This window comes from Vombatus ursinus, unplaced genomic scaffold, assembly GCF_900497805.2.
Source record: "Vombatus ursinus unplaced genomic scaffold, bare-nosed wombat genome assembly UNPS02014773.1, whole genome shotgun sequence".
NCBI classification, from domain to species: domain Eukaryota; kingdom Metazoa; phylum Chordata; class Mammalia; order Diprotodontia; family Vombatidae; genus Vombatus; species Vombatus ursinus.
This window is the reverse complement of record NW_020954551.1, coordinates 9,626,665-9,646,546: the sequence shown is the minus strand read 5'-3', so window position 1 is coordinate 9,646,546 and position 19,882 is coordinate 9,626,665. Positions and strand designations below refer to the sequence as shown.

At 40.0% G+C, this 19,882-nt stretch overlaps 1 protein-coding gene across 1 annotated transcript in view; it reads left to right on the top strand.

The window, feature by feature from the left end:
• Positions 1-19,882, top strand: part of LOC114044285 (cadherin-related family member 3-like) — a 129,149-nt gene that overhangs the window by 89,252 nt on the left and 20,015 nt on the right. Inside the window, 3 exon segments of the mRNA XM_027863669.1 lie at positions 1,471-1,574; positions 1,668-1,721; positions 1,724-1,794. Coding sequence (XP_027719470.1) covers positions 1,471-1,574; positions 1,668-1,721; positions 1,724-1,794 — 229 coding nt within the window.

The window sequence follows — 19,882 nt, the reverse complement described above, 5'->3', positions numbered from 1 at the left end:
GGTTCTTTCATGAACATTTAGCTTCCACCTGATCTAATAAATACATTGTAGTGCAAATGGTACAATACAATTGGAAACATTCATCCTACATAGACATCAACTCTGACAGAGCCACAAGTTGTGATTGCTTAAGAGGAAATAAAGCCTCTTGGTCAAGTCCATGTTTGAAGAATGTCGTGATCTGAGTTTTTAGAATAAGTATGGGATGAGTTTGGCTTACTTTGAAACTGAGTTTCAAATAGCCCACTCACAGTTCCCAACAGGTAATATTGACTTAGAGGACAGATCTGTGTGCTGGTGGGGAGGTGGTATTTTTGTCACCATGCCTTCCACTCTTAGCAGCTCCACAACTGGTGGATGGGTAGATTAAGTTATTTCAGGGCCCTTTCAGCTTGGATAGACTTAAGCTCAAAGCTGTATTCACCTTTAGAGATAGCCATGGGGTGGGTAGTGAGAGATATCTAGTCTAGGACTTAAATTTTGCAGATCAATTGATCAACAATCATTTATTAAGCTGTGTGATAAATGCTTGGAAGAAAAAGATGGCAATGAAATAGTGCTTGCCTTGCCCTCAAGAATCCTACTCAAGATCACATAGTAAGTAGCACAGATTTGAACCTGGGATCTCTGATACCAAGTCCAGTGCTATTTCTAGAAAATTGTACCATCTTTACAACTCTGCAAAATATATTCTTATGAATGTGGACTGTACCATGAAGGTCCTGCTCCTACAGGAGTATGGTATGATGGAAAAAAGTGGCCCTGGAGTTTTTAAATTTGGATTTAAATTTACCCTCTGACATTTACTGTCTATATGAGCTTGGGCAACTCACTTTACTACTCTGTCTTCTCATCTGAAAATGGGGGTAACATAACCTGCCTTATGTGCCACATTTGGTTGTTGTGAGACTGGCTCTGGAGTCAGAAGATGTGTGTTCAAATCCTGCTTCAGATGTTTGCTACCTGTATGTTCTTGAATAAGTCACTTTACTTCCTTGGACCTCAGTTTCCTCATCTGTAAAATGAAAGAGTTGGACGAGATGGCTTCTGATGTCTCTCTCAACTCTTATATTTCCCATGATGCTATATCAGTAAAGGCTGAATCAGTGAATTAAAGTTTCACATTTATACTCACAGAAGGAAGTCTCTCCTCACCCCAGAAATAAAGAATGTAATTTCAGGGAAAGCTTTCTAACAATTAGTGCTGTCCTAAAATGAGATGTATGACTTCAAGAGGTGGTAGATTGTCCCTCTTAAAAGTTCTCCAGGTAATGACTGGATAATCGCTTGCTGGGCATGTTCTAATGGGACTAGGTGGTTACCAAGATCCCTTCTGGCTCAAAAAATGGGTGAGTTGTCTTTTGGGATGGAATTTAGGGCCTTTTTCAAGACTAGTGACTATGTTTATTTAGCTGTATGTCACAAGATAATCTTGTATCTCATTGTTTTGACCCTGTCTTTATTTTCCAGGGTGGATGGGGTGAGCAAACCTCCCAGGCCTCCTCCTAGGAGGCTTCTTACCTTAGAGGCCATCTTGAACATTTCTGTGAAGTCCTTTAATGTCTATTCTCAATGTCTGCCATTTTTATTCAGAGCTCAATTTGGAAGATATGAACAACTCACTACCTGTTTTTTTTTTTTTCTGTTGTATGCTTTTTCTCCGACAGTCACCGGGAATGTATATGAATATAATAGCAAGTTGGGAGCTAGGAAACGGAAGAAGTGGCCAACATACAAACTGTCTCAGAGGAACTCCCTACTGATGAGCCTACTCAAGGATCACATAACATTTTCGCATCCCATTTTATACATTACAAAGAACCTACAGAATCTCTTTCAATGCCTTTAACTACCATCTTGTGCTTAGTTGAATTACATGTATTTTCAACTCTGGTCTCTAAAATCAAAATGTAAATTTCAGAGAGTTGCATTGTGAGTCCCTAATGCCTTCCAAGCATGTAAATAGTCTAAAGTAAAGCTGCTGGGGACAGGCCTCAAGGATTGAGTTTTAATCCTCAAAAGAGTTTTACTGATGGCAGCAAAATTCTCTTCCCACTTAATCAGCTGTTTTACCTTCCGCAGGACTTAACCAGGCATAGGAAGGGGAGTGGACTCAGAAGGATTTCTTCTGGTTACTGGTAATCATTCAAAATGAATGATTTTTTTTAAAGCTCAATTGATCTGGCCTTTTAATTTTCTTTTTATAGTTCTCTATGCAAAATGGCCCCACCAACTCTTTACTTATTAATGGCTTGTAAACACGATGTTGGAATCAAGGCTGTCACTGGCGTCAGTGAAGTCTGCTACATCTTGTTTTAGTAAATGAAGTTTTAAAGTCCATCCTGGCTACTGTCCTTCCTCATTCACATTTGTAGAGCACTTAAAAGAGGGTGATGCCACTCCTCATACCAGCACTATATGGTAACTAATGCAAATATTTTTCTTCCCATTTGACAGATGAGGAAACTGATTTTCAAGGACGTTCAGTGACTTTCTTCTTCAAGGTCACAGGTAGCAAGTGTCAGAGTCAGTGTTCTAACTCATGTCTTACAAGGTCAATAATCTTTTTACAAACCTGACTGACCTGTTATGTCAGATAATGCTATTCCTTTTATCCTCTCAAGCTTAGAGGATAAGGTGCCCATCACAATCAACCTCCAAGTCTGAGTCTACATGCACAAATAACATCTAGCACAGAACCAATAATCTAATAATAACTTTTAGGTAGGCTTCCAGGTTTACAAAGCATGTTACATCCATTATTTCATAATTTAATCCTCACAACTACTTTAGGAGATACTTTTTGTTGTTTAATCAGTTTTCAGTTGGGTCTGACTCTTTGTGACCCCCTTTGGGGGTTTTTTTGGCAAAGATACTGGGGTGATTTGCCATTTCCTTTTCTAGCTTATTTTACAGATGAGGAAACTTAGGCAAACAGAGGCAAGTGATTTGCCCAGAGTCACACAGTTAATAAGTGTCTGAGGCTGGATTTGAATTCAGGTCTTCCTGACCCTAGACCCAGCACTCTATCCACTGCACCACCTAGCTGCCTTAGAGAGAAATACTGCAGGCATTATTAGCTTCATTTTTCAAATGATAAAACTCAGACTCAAATGACTAGGCAAGGATTGTTCAGCTGATAAGTGTTAGAAGTGAGATCTGAACCCAGTTCTCCCTTTCAGCCTAGTATTCTTTCCATTGTGCAATGCTGCCTCTAGATAAGTCAGACCCACAGACAAACATTTTATACAACCAAATAACTGAGGAAAAGTTGCTTTTGGGGGGAAGTGGGTGAAAGGGCAGAGATGAATTATCAAGGTAGGTGCCTCAGTGTTCCATCCCTCTCTCTCTCTCTCTCTCTCTCTCTTTCATAGACACAGCCTTAAGGCCTCTTTGTAATGCAGTGACACATGTATTCTGTGAAGGGAGATGGTTCCAAAATTAATGGGTACATACTGAAGGCTAACCCTCCCTCTATTTCCAGCTCTGAAGTGGTCAAGTTGTTTATAGTAGTGAAGAAGAAGACTTTTAAGATGAAATTGGTCCAAGGGATATAAGGTGATTTAGGGAACTCTCTTGGGATATGGAAAATTCTGAGTTCAGTTCACCATTGCAAGAGCTCAATTTGGGAATGACCAATTGCTGTCTCCCTCCAGATGGTCATGATAATCCAAATATTATCTGGGAAACTGGTTTATTCTTCCAATGGTTAGGCTCACACTGGAACAATCTGATGACTCGTCACTAGTTTAGACTTAAAAAAAGTTTCCACAGATTCATTCTTTCAATTATTTTATGTAGATTTATGCTGGAATGAAATATTAAATAAATAATCTTGACAGGCTATAACATACAATGAAATTCAATAAAGATAAATGTAAAGTTTTATACTTGGGCTTAAAAAAATCAACCTCACAGCTACATGATGGTGGAAATATGGCAAGAGAGAAGTTCTTCCGAAAAAAAGATGTGGGGGTTTTGATAAAACTCAAGTTTACAATGAGTTAACAGGGTGATATGGTGGCTAAAAATCTTAATCTTTTTCAAGTACAGGCTGGACTAGAAGGTTTCTGACTAGACTTTCCCAGTGTGAAGATCTGTAATTCTGGAAATCAATAAATAAGCATGTTTTTGCTTCTTTCTTGCTCAGATACAACTCTCTAGGATAGGGGATGAAATTTCATGTGAAATAAACATTATTCTGTCATTCAGTTTCTCTTCCCTACATGCAACAGGTGTATTTTGATTTTTCTGGCAAAGAATCTAGTTATTTGCCCTTTGTCTGTGTATTAGTTTCCATTTGGTAGTCATGTTTTGTTTTGCATTCAACTCAAAGGTCATGGCCCTTTGCCCATAATAGAAGATTTATTTACAAGAAGAAAAAAAAAGTACCAGCCCTTGGATTAAGATGTGTAATTATTCCCATAACACATTAAGTTAAACTCTCTGTGGACAAGCTTTAAATAGAAAAAATGGCATTTTTATTATGTCCTTGATATATTGTAAACATTATTACTAATCAGTATGACTGCTGAGGCATTACCAAAGTCTGTTCAGGCTTAAACAAATTCCATTTGTGTTTATCTAGTGAAGAGAGGTACCCAGGTGGCTAGTCCACAAAGCTTGTGTGGAACCTTTAAGGGTCAATGGAAATAGGCACCACAGCACTGCTTGACAATTCTTACTGGTCAGACTGATGTTTATGGACTGTCTTCTAACCAATGACTGTCCAACTGAAGCAGCTAGGTGGATCAGTAGGTAGGGCACCGGACCTGGAGTCAGGAAGACCTGAGTTCAAAGCTGACCTTACCCAAATGCTTAGCTGTGTGACTCTGGGCACTGAACCTGAAACCTCTTCAGTTTCCCTATCTGTAAAGTAGGGAAAATAATGGCACTTACCTCCCAGGGTTGTTGGGAATATAAAATCAATCAACATATATTAATCACTTTGTAAACCTTAAAGTTCTATATAAAGACTAATTATAATAAATCTTAATAGTTCAGAAAGGAAGTCTCCAAGACCTTTTCTCAAATTAAACAAGAGAAGTGACCATCTCCCTTCCTTCATTGCAGGGGTAGGGGGGCCTATAGGAGTGGAATATTGTTTTTTTTCCTCTTTCTTTTTAAATCTTTGTTACAAGGGAAGGCTTACTGTGCAGAGAGTGGAGGGATGAGTTTGGAAATGGACGTGATATAAAAACAAATGACACCAATAAAAAGATAAACAAATAAGAGAGGAAGACCCCTAGCATGATGGGCAGACCTTTTATGTTAGATTCAGGAAAAGATGTGGACAAAAGTTGCATATTTTGGGCAGAAGCAAATAGGTTGAGATTTGCACTGTTGATGGGAATACCTGTGTTGAGGAGATAACAGATCAGTCATTTGGTAAATGGGCAATTAACATTTATTAAATGCTTACTGTGTAACAGGCATGGTACTAAGGGCTCTGAATAAAAAGAAAAGGCAAAAACAGTTCCTGTCCTCAAGTATCTCACATTCTAATGGGGGAAAAACATGAAAATAACTAGTTGTATGTAAGATACACAGATTAGATTCATTGAAATGTTGGAATTGATCTATGCATCCTTTTATGGAAATGAAAATAGTATTATTTATATCTTAGAGATTAATTAAATTAGCTAAATAACTATAATGATAATTTAATGAAACCATGATTAACATGACTATTTTAGATTTATCCTCAATAAATATGTGTGGATTGATTAATTAAAAGAAATCAATCAACATATCAAAAAATGAACTGAATTAAGCAAGATGTTGCTGCCACTGAGTGACTGGTAGGAATCAGTTTAAGGCTTCTAAAACACTCTCATACATTCCCACATTTCCAAAGTTTCTACAGGCTTTAAGGTCTGCAAAGAATTTCATAGATTTTATCTGATTTATCACCCACATTGTCCTTACAACTCTTTGAGGTGAGTGAGTAGTAGTGATATTATTGTCCCCATTTTACAGATGAGGAAAGTATTTTTTATCCCCATTTTCCTGGAGCTGATAGAGGGTAAGTGATTTGCTCATGTTCATATAACTAACAAATGTCAGAGGTAGGATTCAAACCCAGGTCCTTATGACCCTGAGTCTAAAGCTTTTTTAAGTCTATCATGCTGCCTCTTAAATGTTGTGAGGAGTCAGTCCTGACTGAAAAAATGCTGTGGGACTTTGAGTGGTGAGAAATGGTACAGGAGGCCTACCAGTGGTATCAACAGAGGTTTTCAAGGTTCTCTAAGTCAAGGTTCCATCCGTGAGACATTGGTGGTTATCTTGACATACACAGACTGAAGAGAGTGTCATTGAAGACCAAACAGGAAATACACATATTGAATTCAGATTGACACTTTTAGGATGTTCTAGGTAATGTTGAAAAGCTGGTTTAGCTGAAGCATTTAGTTGTCAGTTAGACATTTCTGTTACTGTAGAGACAGCATGATGTAATGGATTATTAAGAAGACCCACCATCCATTTCTGACTCTTATTAACCATGTGACCCCGGGCAAGTCACTTAATCACTTAGATCCTCAGGTAACTCCCTAGGGGCCTATCTACTAAGTCATGGCAGGTGGGGATCTGTCTTGGAAGAGGGAGTAGACACATTAGGAATTCCTTGCACTCACAGTTCCATCCTGTAGTTTGGTGTTTCTAGCATCACGTAGGTGCCATACACAAGAATGCTTGTGTATTTAAGCTCCTCAGGAAAAATAACCTTGCTAGCCTTGACTTCACCTAGGGAAATATGGAGACTTATTATTTTTCATAAGCATTTAATATCAAGGAATTCATGGGGAGAAAGGAGGACTAACAGCTTATAGAAAGATAGATGAAAATATAACACCTTGTAGAGGGGACATAGCAGGCTTCACCAGATGGTGACAGGAGCGAAACCAACTACCAGACAATCACAAGAATATTAAACCAGTAAAGATGAGCTTGAAATAACTAGAAGAAAGGTCAAACCACTGTTTTGCAAGTCTGTCAAGACTGCCACCAGAATGACATTTGAGCCCTCCCCCCCACACCAGTGTGTGGATTGGGAATGTGGAAGGATTATGCCAGTGTGTCCCAATGATCGAAAGTGATCTAGGATGAATATTAGAACTAAATTTTGAAAGGTGGGAGGGAGGAGTGATACTTTTAAACATCATGGGAATGAGAGGGAGAAGAGAGTAACGTGACTACCATATGACTGAAAATGTAGTCCTCTATTTCTAAGGAAAGTTGGAATTCAGGCTATGTTTGTGCAGCAAACATATTTTCTATAGCTGCTAGCCCTAGCTATATAAGTTCAATAAAGTACTTAGATTAATCTAGGTTTGAAATCCCTTGCTGCTGAACCCAGAAAGTCAAGACGGAGGGAGAATTAGGGAACAACAATGCTGTTCTCTCTGAACAACTGCTTATTTAGAAACCACAATAATGCTACTCTCTCGAAGAGGGAGGATTTCTAATTTACAAGACTTCTGTCAACTATGGTTGATATAGTTAATTCCAATTTCCACACCCACCGTCACTGACCTCTTTATTTGTCAGATGGAGTTCATATTTTGTGGAAATGATGGTGCAATCATTCTTGTCTCACAGGGAAGTATTTCCTTTTAATACCAGCTACGTGTTAGATGTTGATCGTGTTGACAAGGGCTCCACTGATTTAATGTCTTACATGATGCAATTAACTTGTGGAGATCACAAATAGTTCTCTTATTACAGGCATGGCTTGGGAGTGGGAGACCCCATAATTAAAGCTTCCCATGGCAAGGCAATGTTATAAAGAACCAAGGAGAAGATGGTTAGGATTGGTATGGGGAAGAAGTAGCCCAGAAGTCTAGGGAAAAAGAGGGCATTGTTTGTGTGAGGTTTTTTTTTTCCCCCAAAAGGAAAACAGAGGAATCATGAATGTGGGAGGGGAATCAGAGTTTCATAGATTGGAAATAACTGATGGATCATCAGAGGGCATCTAATTCAAACGTCTCATTTTATAGGTGAGGAGACTTAAGTCCGACAGGTTAGTTGAAATGCTCAAAATCACACAAGTGGTGTCAGAAGTAGGATTTGAAGCTACGTCCAGCATCGCTACCTTTTCCATTGTACCATGCTATCCCCCTCAACACCTGTCCTTGAGCCCACATCTGTTACTCCACCACTGATAAGCAAGAAGTAAAAAGTGATGGGGGGAGGGTCTCATACAGTCTGACTAATGAATGGGAAGATCCAGGAATCAGTTACACAACTGAACAAGACTTTCTACTACAGTTTATTTTTCCATCTGGTTATGAGTAAAGGATTGTATACAATTATGCAGTGCTTATGTAGTTCCCCCTTTGGGCCACCTCCCCAACTTGTACCTTTCAGGTTGGTACCTCATCAGGACCCCAGACCCTAAAGCCTCCACATGGTCAACTGGAACCAGGGGCAGTCTTCATTACAATAGCACATGTTCTGTTTAATTGAAGGCAAAAGGGAAATCATTGTTTCATTTGTTTCTGGCCTGAATGCTGCTTCCTGATTTATCAGTCCAGATGCCTGAACCAGAGTGAGGCAGAGAAGGATTACTGGTACAGTACCAAGAAAAGAGGTTGAAAACCTGACTTACACTAATTTAGTTGTGTTCATTGCTCTTGTCCCACCAGTTTTCTATTTGGCCAGGACTCATCATCAGTGGAGAATCATGGCAATTATTCAGCAGCTATATCTGGAGCTTGAATCTTCAAGTTCAAGTACTCTGTGGACCTGCATTCAAGCCCAAATCCCCATTGGTGCTCAGCTACCAGGAAAAATAAGCTCAAGCAAAAGCATCACAGCATCACAACACATTTCTCCCTTCAACCTGAGGGGACCCTCTCCCACAATTGTATATAACTTCAGTGAGAAAAGCGGATACACATGAGGTGCACTAGGAGAGAGGAACACACAGAGAGGGCATATGGGAACCAGATTGCTCAGATTTCCAGCACTGCAGGGCCCTTTATATAGCATCCTCATGTTGTTCTTCCTGGGCACAGTTTTTGCTGAGTGAGTTGCTCACCTGGGCTTCCTGGTCCTGTTCCTCTCTGCAAATGGCCATGGTAACTCACAAAACACCTCTGGTCCTAAGCTTTGACTGACTAGGCCTGTCCCCTGATGAGTGCAGTAGTTTCTATTGGCTGCACATCTCTGCTGCAAGATGACATGGCTGACAGGGGTGGAGAGGAGAGAGAAATCCCTTCTAGTTCTCCAAGAGACAAGGAATGATTCCCATTGAAGAGTTGAGTTCTTTCATAGTTGGATCTTTTTTTGACTACTGGAGCTCACACTTTTCAGACCTATCTCCCCCTCCTACTCCATGGCTGGAGAATATGTCTTGCTTTTTGAAGAGCCAATGGTTATTTAGCCGTTCAGACCTTACTGAAGAACTTTTTTCACATTTTTTAAAGGGATAACAGAATGTTACTTCTTTGTACTTTAAGATCTTAACACCTCATTGTCTGTTACTTGTCTCTTGCCTTTGTCACTCTGTTTGGGGGAGGGGAATCAATTGATTGGGGGTAACTTGTTCATTTTCCCTCACCAAACTTGGTAATTGACACCATTGTGTCACACATATGTCATGATTGAGACAAGGAAGTGAAAGGAACAATTTTCCCAGTAGGTTGAGAAACCAGAAGCCATAAGAATCTAGATAAATCTACACACAGTCCAGCCTTAGAATAATAAGATGACTGAAATAAGTGCTGCCGTTCACGAAAGAAGCAGGCTAAGAGGAAGGGGTCAGCTAGCTTTCTAAGAGTCATAGAGAGATTGTTGTTACCTTAGAGCACCCTCTAGTGCTAGGTGGAATGCATAATCACTGGGGTGAATACGTGCCTGGCAGTACTTGGTCCTTATGGAAAGGGATCAGGCAAGTGGCCTCAAATGTCCTCTTGAAGGTTATATCTTATAATTGGAATAATTTCAAAAGATTATATGATTGGATAGGAGTTTCAAAAATACAGAATTTTTTTGAATTGTCAGCATGTTTTTGAATGACATTTTACTTCATATCAATTTTCTCTTTCTTTGATGATTATCATTTACATGGCGGCAGTGTGGCGTAATAGACAAGAGCCGACCTTAGAGTTAGGAACACTCTGAGTTCAAGCCCTACTTCTGACACTCATTGGCCATCTAGTCATGTAGAAGTCACTTAATTTTTCAGTGCCCCACACAATACTCCAATATCATAAATACCAGGTAAGTTGATGGTTTACATGAATGAAGGGAATTTCCATACTAGGAGTTCCCAGTACCGATGAAATTCTAGGGAGTTCCAATCTCCCCCACTCCTCATCTCTATTTTCACAGGATCATAGCTTCAGAGGTGGAAGGTGCCTCAGAGGTAACCTTATCCAAACTCTGACTTCACAGAAGAGAAAGTTAGAGCCCAGAGAAGAGAAATGATTTGCTCAAGGTCACTCAGGTAACAAGTAGTAGAATTAGGATTTAAGCCCTTGTCCATTGACCCCAGAACTTTTCCCAGTGTACCATACTGTTTCTAGTGCAGAGATGCCAGAGACCCAGCCCAGAGCTTCGGATATGAGAAGCAGGTACTCTATCTAGTATTCAAACAATCAATAAGAGTTATTAAGCATCTACTATGGGCTAGCTACTAAGTTAAGTGTTAGTATTTATTTTGACAAATAAATTTGGAGAAGCATTTCCCCCTTAACTAGCCTTATTAATACTTTCTCAGACAGTAAATAAGAGATTCTAATGTAGGGCTAAGAAATAATATGGCAAAATGGGTAGAGATCTAACCTTGGAGCCAGGAAGACCTGGGTTCTAGTACCACCTCTGACATATATTGATTGCACCTCTCTGTGTACATCACTAAACTTCTCAATGCCCCCATTTCTAAGGCTAGTTGTTGTAGAGCAATGGTGGATAGAACTATATTGATGGAAGTAACTCCCTATTCCAATGAAATCAAATGTCCAGATACCCCTGAACCTCCTTCCCCACCCCCTAATGTGAGGTTGGTCAATTTCCCAGATAGGGCTTCTATACAGGTAGAAGTCTTATCAAGAGGTCAATGTTGAAATAAAACTTTGACTCAATGTTTCTCTATTAGAAAAAAAAGGGAGGTAAGATCTTCTCAAATCCTAAAGCCACAGCTACAAAGAAGAATTAGCTGTAATACCTGTGTCAGTCAATGAACAGTATGGGAATACTGACTCCACTGTATCCATCAGTCTCTAGGAATCAAAGATCAATCTAAAATTGGCTTTCCCTATGAAGCCCAAGACTTCAGGTTCTCCAAAACAAAGCACCTACAAAAGACTTTTCTGGGCTACAGTTTTAGATCCAGGTCTGCACCTAGTGGTGAGAAAATCACTACCTCAAGTATAATATACCTTTGTTTTAGTTGCTTAAAACATCCCTCCAGCAACTTGATTTTTAGGTCACAGAATCTCAAAGCTGTGATGACCATTTAGTCCAACTCATGCCTGAATTAGAACCTCCTGGACAACCTGCCTGACAAAAAGGCTTTGAAGGTTCTGCTTGCATGTCTCCAGGGACTAGGGCAAAGTATTTACTGAGCAAACCTATTCTACATTTCAGAAAATTATAATTGTTAGGAAGTTTTCCTATAGCCCAAACTTTCTGCTTTACGATTTAAGATCCCTGATCTAGAGATGGAAGGGATCTTTGAGTACATCTCATCCAAGTCTTTCATTTTACAAACGAGGAAACTGAATTTTAGAGAAGTTAAGTGATGTGTCCAAGGTTGAACACAAAGCAGCAGGAGGGAGGATTTGTATTAAGATCCCCTATTTCCAAATATGGTTCCTTTCCAGCTATACTACACTGCTTTCCATTGCTCCAAGTTCTTTCCTCTGGGGTCAAGCAGTTCAGGTCTAATCCTATTCTTCCCCACAGCTCTTCAAATACTTGAAGAGGACAAAGATGTTTCCATTAAGTCTTCTCTGGACTAAACATTGCCATTTTCTTCAATAGATCCTCATATGGCATGATTTCAAAGTTCTTCATTATCCTGGTGACTTCTCTCTGAATGGTTTCTAGCTTATCCTTCCTGAATTGTGGCACCCAGAATTAGAAACAGTGTTGTCTGATTGGGGGAGAGTTCAGCAGAACTAAAGGTGTGCTGGAGCAGTTGGCAAATGCTACAAATCAGGGCTTGATTTTTTGTTTTGTTGATTGTGGTGGGGTGCTGGGGTGCTTGTACTTGGACCCCACTTCCAAGACCATATTTCTCCCTAACCTCAAAACACTATCCCTGACAGTTTTCTCCCCAGCCCAAAGGCCCTACCTCTGGCAATAACTCAGGAGTGGGCCCAGTGAGGCAAACTATATCACTATCACTCCCTGTTACAAGAACAAGCTGACCTCTGTAGAATTGCCCTTGTATGAACAAGCCTATCTTGAATCAACAAAACTATCATGTACTGATTCCCACAGTTATCGTATACGATCTAGAGGTCAGGTTATAGACATCAACTCTTGAAGCTATCTTGTTACAGACATAACAGACCAAAAATACACCTCTACACCACTTAGGAATCCTCTTCCCCTAGTTTCCAGGGACTAAGGTTGTATGTTATCACCTAATTAGTATAATTGGCACATAATCCACTACTTTTCCTGTATAAGCTTTAACATCATTCCTATTAGATTGCAGAATCCCTTCAGGAGCCCTTCCCACCATATTAGCATTATAATAAACTTTTTGCCACCTGACTGGAAGACTGCTTGAGTCTGTGAATTCATTCCAGATGACCCTGTCCTGTACTTCAGTTCTGGAGGGGTCCCTGAACCTCTCAAACTGCATCAATTGTGTAGACTTCAGAAAGTGATGGAGAAAATGTTAATGGTTCAGATTAAACTTAAAAGTGTGTTATGATTATATTTTTGTCCCCTTGGAGAGACTGTGAAACATTTAACAGCACACCTCTAATGGAATTGTTGACTCCTTGTTCTGGAAGCTTGCCTCTGTTAGGGAAGCCCGCAGTCACATTTACTTTTTGGGTGACTAAATCACACTATTTGTCAGACAAATAACACATGCAAATGGGAAAGATTATAGGGTCACTACCTTGGTTTGTTGCTTATACTAGTCATCCTTAGCATGTCTAAGAATAACACAGACTTTCTGAGTCTTTTTTTTTTTAGACCACTGGAGTCTATGGAGCAGCATGTGGGAGGGCTATATATATATATATATATATATATATATATATATATATTAGAATACAAGGAGATTGGGAACTCTGTCAGTATTACAGAAAAAACATAATAATAATAATAATAACAACAATAGCAATAATAAATAATACACATATAACACTTTAAAGTTACAAAGCACTGATTTTCACAACATGCTAGTGAGGTAGGTGCAGGATGATAATAATTCCCATTTTACAGATGAGGTGGTAACTTGCCCAACATTGCAGAGCTATTAAATAGTAGAACTAGACCTCAATCCCAAGTCTTCTGACCCCACTCCAGATCCAGAGCCCTTTCCACTACATAGCAGCTTTCATTGGTAGCCACTGCTACCTTTCTCTGGGTCACCTACCCATTCCCCTTTTACTTAGATGTTGACATTGGAGGCTAAAAAGATGAGGTCAGTTCTCATTTGCTTCAGAGCCACAATAGAAAGAGAACATTAACATACTTACCAGAAGGTGGGACTAATTTCCTAGAGTATGGCAGGCATAATAGGGTTTAATACCTCCTGTGGGACACGGTCAGAATCACCTTGACATGTAGCATTGGCACCATAACACTTTGTCCTAAATTTGGCCTACCATTCGACTCACACCTGGACACCAAGGGATGTTCAATGGCTATATTCACTGTTTAGTAAGAAGAGAGAAAGAAAGAGAATACAAAAGAAAGTGGAGAGAAATAAACAAATGCTTTATTATTCAATAAAGTACACTGTGTTGCTTCTTATTTGGTTGTGTAAACCCCAGATTTAATTGTCCCATTGAATCAGAGGCTCTTTGTATGTTCCAAGTACCACCTTCTCCCCCTTGTCCTTCTTTCTCAGCCAGCTGTTAGATTCATTTTTATTTTCATTTTTGGTTGTGTAATCGAAGCTTTACTAATTAAATTTCAGAGTCAATCTGACTTGGAAGTCTTCTGGGCTAGGGCAATCTGCTAATAGTAGACTCCAGAGCCCCAGAAAATCTCCAGCCTTCTAACTCACATACTTAATTGGTTTAAAATCTGGCAGGGAGATCAGAATAAAGAAGGATTCAATTCAATTCAGCTCAGCTCAGCAAGCTTTTTAAAAAATGCTTACTAAGTATAAGACTCACTGGAGATGAAAAGATAAAAGTGAAAAAAAAAGTGCCTGCCTTCAATGAACTTACATTCTGCCAAATTTCTTTTCTACAGAATCACAGAGGTATATTTTCAGGTGTATTCAAACCTGTTTTCTATGGAAGCCTTTCCTAATCACATCCACTAAGAGTAACTAACCTACCAAGACATTGTGCTCCTAACACCTTAACTAGGTGAGAACGCCTCTATTGAATCAATCAATGACCCTAGACCAGTTGCAAAAAGTCTTTGGAAACCACTGGATGAAGTAGACAATGTTGGACAGGAAGTGTATTCAAGTTGGTTAAGGAGATTTGGGCAGGCTCTACAGGGCTCCTATAAAACCAGCAAGCTAGTTTGAAATCAGACATCCGAGTATCTGGCAGCAGAGGGAAGAGAACCATTCCAACGAAGTCTCTGAGAAGAAATTGCTCTGAGTGGGAGGGAGATAAGTGAGTCTTCTCTCTTGCCTTCAATCCCCTAACCAGAGAAGGTAGCAAATGGATAGAGTGGTAGACCTGGAGTCAGAAACTGGATTCAAATCCAGCCTCAGATACTTATTAGGGTGATCTTGGGCAAGTTCCTTAACCTCTAACTGCCTTAGTTTCCTCAACTGTAAAATGGGGCTAATGACAGTATCTACCTCACTCTTTCCTCCTTTTGGAGGACTACAGCACTAAAAAAATAACTCCAATGCTTCAGGGTCCCATAGAATTCTTCAATAGAGTCATAGATAATAGAGTCAGAGACTTAGAGCTGGAAGGGACCTTAGGTCCCCTTAGGTCCAACTCCCTTATTTTACTGATGGGAGAACTGAGGTTCAGAGAGATCGACTTGTCCAAAGCCACAGAGGTGGTGAGCAGCCGTGCTAGAGTTTAAATCTGGGTCTTCCTACTCCAGATATGGTGCTCCATCCTTATCATCTTGCCTTATTCAGATGCCTTCTGTTACTATCTCCTCCTTCACCCCTGTTCTCCTATGAAGAGGTGGTCTTCCTTGTCAGCACAAACTCCTCCAAGTGATTCATTTCATCCCTCAGCAGGATGCCCCCTCTATTATTACCACTCTTTCACTTCTTTTCTTTTTTTAAATTTTTATTCATTTTGAACATCAATACAAAGAGACAAAAAAGGAACACTTCCATGTACATAGCACAACATAAAAAGAGGATTCAATATAAAACCATAAATTTCCATTTCACACCTTTATTTTATTAACTGTGTAATAAATACTACACATTATTTTCAAAACTACCCTGCTTTTCTGTGCTTCCTTCTAAATTTTCTTTTGTTCTCTGCTGTGTACTTTTTGTTTTTGTTTTCTCCCTCCCCACCCCACCCTAGAGAAGGCTGCCATTAGACACATGCACACATATATGTATGTGTATATTATATATATAATATACACATACATAGACATATATAGTAAAACCATCTCACTTATTTTCAATCTCTTTCTTTATTTCTTGACTCTTTTCCTATTGCCTTACAAACATCTCCATGTCTCTCCATACTCAAAAAAGTCCCCAATTGATATATCCAATCTGGGCTAGTTATCATCTACTAAACTTGAGAAGGTCATCTACAATTGATACCTCCACTTCTTTTCTTTTCATTCTCCTCTTAACTCTTTAAAATCTGACTTTTTACCTCATCATTCACCTGAAACTACTTTCTCCAAACTCACCAATGGTTTCTTAATTGCCAAGTCCAATGGCCTTTTCTCAATCCTGCTCCTTCTTGATCTCTGTGTAGTCTTTGACACGGTCAGTCATCCTTGTCTTGATACACTCATCTCTTTTGGTTTTTGTAATTCTATTCTATCCTAGTTTTCTTCCTTGATGGACCTTCTTGCACACCATACCTACTAATGGCAGGTGTCCCCCAGAGCACTGTCCTGAATCCTCTTCTCTTCTCCCTCTATGCTATCCCACTTGGTGATCTCATCAACTCCCCGAGTTTCAATTATCTTCAATTATCCAATTCTTAGATCTATTTATCCAGCTCTAACCTTTTTCCTGACCACTAGTCTCATATCTCTAACTGCTTATTGGGTATCTTAAAGTGGATATCCTGTAGACATTGTAAGCTTAAAGTGTCTAAAATGGAACTCAGTTTTTTCTTCAAACCCTTTTTTCTTCCTGCTTTCCCTATTACCATTGGGGGAGCTGTCATCCTCCCAGTCGCTCAGGCCTGCAGCCTAGGCATCCTTCTCAACTTCTCCCTATCTCTCACTCCCCACAGCCAATTTGTTGCCAAGGCCTGTCGATTCTACCTTTATAATATCTCTCTTGTATGTCCCTCTTCTGTCCTCATCACCTCATACCTGCACTATTAAAATAGCCTGCTAGTTGGTCTTTTTGCCACAAGCCTTTCTCCAGTCCAGGCTGTCCTACACTGAGCTATCAAATTGGTCTTCCCACAGCCCAGGTCTGATCATATCATTGCTCTTATCCCTTCCCCCCATTCCTCATTCCACTCCAGTGGTTTCTTATTGTCTGCAGCATCAGATACAACATTCTATGTCTGGCATTCAAAGCCCTTCGCAACCCAGCCCCCTCTTACACCTTATCCTCTGCCACATACTTTTCAATCCAGTGACACTCCTTGCTGTTCCTCCAAAAAGACACTCCATCTCTTGACTCTAGGCATTTTTACTAACTTTGTGCCATGCCTGGAATGCTTTCCATCCTTATTTCCATCTTTTGGCTTCCCTGGATTCCTTCAAGTCTCAGCTAAAATCCCATTTTCTGCAAGAAACCTTTCCCAATCCTGCTTAATTCTAGCGCCTTCCTTCTGCTTATTATCCTATATTATCCTATAGCTTATTTTCACAGATTGTTTGTATGCTATCTCCTCATTAGACTGTGAAGTGTTCAAGGGCAGGGACTGTCTTTTGGCTTTCTTTATATCCCATTGTTTAGCATAGTGCCTGGCACATAGTAGGTGCTTAATAAGTGCTTACTTACTGACTGATTGACTACCTCCTCTTTACTCACATTATCATGTTCTTTCTTATCTGTTTACACTTTGCATCTTCCAGTAGCATGGGAACCTCTTGAGGGCAGGGACTCTTCTTGCCTTTGTCACCCCAGCATCCAGCACAATGCTGGGCCCATTGTAGGAACTTACTAAATGCTTGTTGAATTGAATTGAATGCATGTGCATGTTTGAAGTGTCTTGAAAGCCTAAGGACTATAAAAAGTTACTGAAATGTCTTTCTATGAGTGGTTCTGCTTAAAAGTCACTGGAAAGTTCACTTTAATTCTCCATTTGTCCTTTTCAGGGACCCTGCAGGCTCCTTCTGTCCTTAACACCATCAGTCATAGTCACCAGGACAATTTATGGCTCTGTCAATCTCAAATAATGTCCTTGAACCAATGATACGAGGTTTTATAAAAGGATTTTGGTGGGAGGCATCATTTTCTGTTTTTTGTTCTATAAGCTGCCTATTCACCCTGAAAACATCCTACAGAGAGTATAGAATATGTTCATTTCAATAGGACACACAAGATTGTAAGATACCAGAGGAGAAATAATGTGCTGCTCTGAATAGTGAGTATTCTCCTTCTGCCTCAGTTGCCTCCTGAGAGGCAGCATGGAAAAAAAAATCCATGTATTTGGAATCAGAGGATCTGAGTCCTTGGACAAGTTACTTAACCACTCCAGGCCTCAGTTTCCCTATCTGTAAAAGGAGGGGTTGGACTAGCTGATTTCTGAGGTCCATTCTAACTCTGAATCCCTGCTCCTCTTGGCCTTCTCTCCTTCTGTAGTCCACAGAAGGCCTTGTGGCTTTTTTTGTTGGCCAAGTTTTCTGGGCCTCAGGGATGAGGGGGGAAAGAATACTTAGGACAAGGCTTGCTGGGGTTGGAATCCAATTTTAGGAGTTTTTCTATCATTCTCAGTAGACAGACACTAAAGCATTGTCTAACAAGATCTCCTGTAACAATGGTTCTGATTGAATTGACTGGTCAAAAAATGGTTGAGTTTTTTTTTTTTCCTCACTGACTTAACCAACACAGACTGTCAGACAGATGAGAGTCTGACAGGTGACAGACATCTGTCTCTCTCAGTCCTTTTCTCCTTCAAGGACAGAGAGAACATTGAATACTTCTGCTCATTCTGTTTCTTGGGACCTCATGTCTGTATCTTATTGTTAAGACCTTATGTCCCATATCAGATATGGATTTCTCACACCTCTGACTTCATTAATTTAAGTGAATTAATATTTTTGTAGATTCACGAAAAAGAAAAGAGATCCAGATAGATCATCTCTTCCAACACCATCCCTCCCTCCCTTTTTTGGACTGGCTGTTTGATTTCACTGTTATAGAGGGCTCTCCCATGAGAAAACTTCCACCACCAAGGCTAATAGCCAACTTACAGTTAGATACAGCTTACAGTCTTAGACAACTATTTGGGACCTTGGGAAATTTAGTGACTTGCCTAGGGTCACACAGCTAATATATCAGTCAGGAACCTAAGTCTTCCTGACACAGAGGCCACCTCTTTAACCCCTATGGTATTCTACCTCTCTCTAGCCTCTTACTGCAGCTAAGATGTGAAATTATGCATGTGGATTCCATTTTGGAATCTTATTTTCCAAGAAAAGACATTCCACAGTCTTCCTGAACACCCCAGTCTGTTGCTCGCAAGTACTTCTGTCTCATTAGGGGGTACTTCCTGAAAGACGAGAGAGATTCCTTGTTCTGGAGTTCCAGCTTCTCTCCTCTTGCCCTGATCTGATTGGGCTAGAACAGAGTACTCACAAAGTCAGGGCTGCTGGTCCAATTCCCACACAACAATCAGTCAATAAGCATTGCCTACCATATGCCAGGCACTGTATGAAGAAAGCATTGGGGATACACAGAAAGGCAAAAACAGCTCCTGCCCTCAAGGAGCTTACATTCTATCTGGAGAAAATAAGTCATACACACAGTATGATGAGGTGGCTGCAGGGCAGGATTTAGAATGAGGGTGAGCTTGGGTTCAAATCCTCCTTCTAGTACTCACTAGCTATTGTAAGCCAAGTCAATAAGAAATTATTAAGCACCCATGGCGTGGCAGCACTATACTAAGTGCTTGGGACTAGGGATATGAAGAAAAGTTCCTGCCCTCAGGAAGCTTACTGCCATGGCACCAAATGAGTTGTATACACACACACACACACACACACACACGCACACACACACCATCTTAAATCACGAGGTGTCTAGAGTCCCAGACAATGTCAGGAAGAGCTTGGTTTAAATCCTACTCTAGTACTTATGAGGTATTGCTATCAAGTCAAGTTAATAAGCATTTATTAAGCACTTACTATGTGTGAGGCAGGGTGCTAAGTGCTAAGGATACAAAGAAGGGCAAAAACAGTCCATGCCCTTGAGGAGGTTCCTGGACATTTCACTTAATCTTTCTGAGCTTCAATTTCCTCATCTGCAAAATGGAGATAATAATGGCTTTTGATAGCCCAGGGCTATTGCAAGAATTAGATGAGATCATGTCAAGCACTTTGCAAACCTGAAGGTGTAAAATGAATGTCAGTCAGTGGTTTTTATTATTATAGT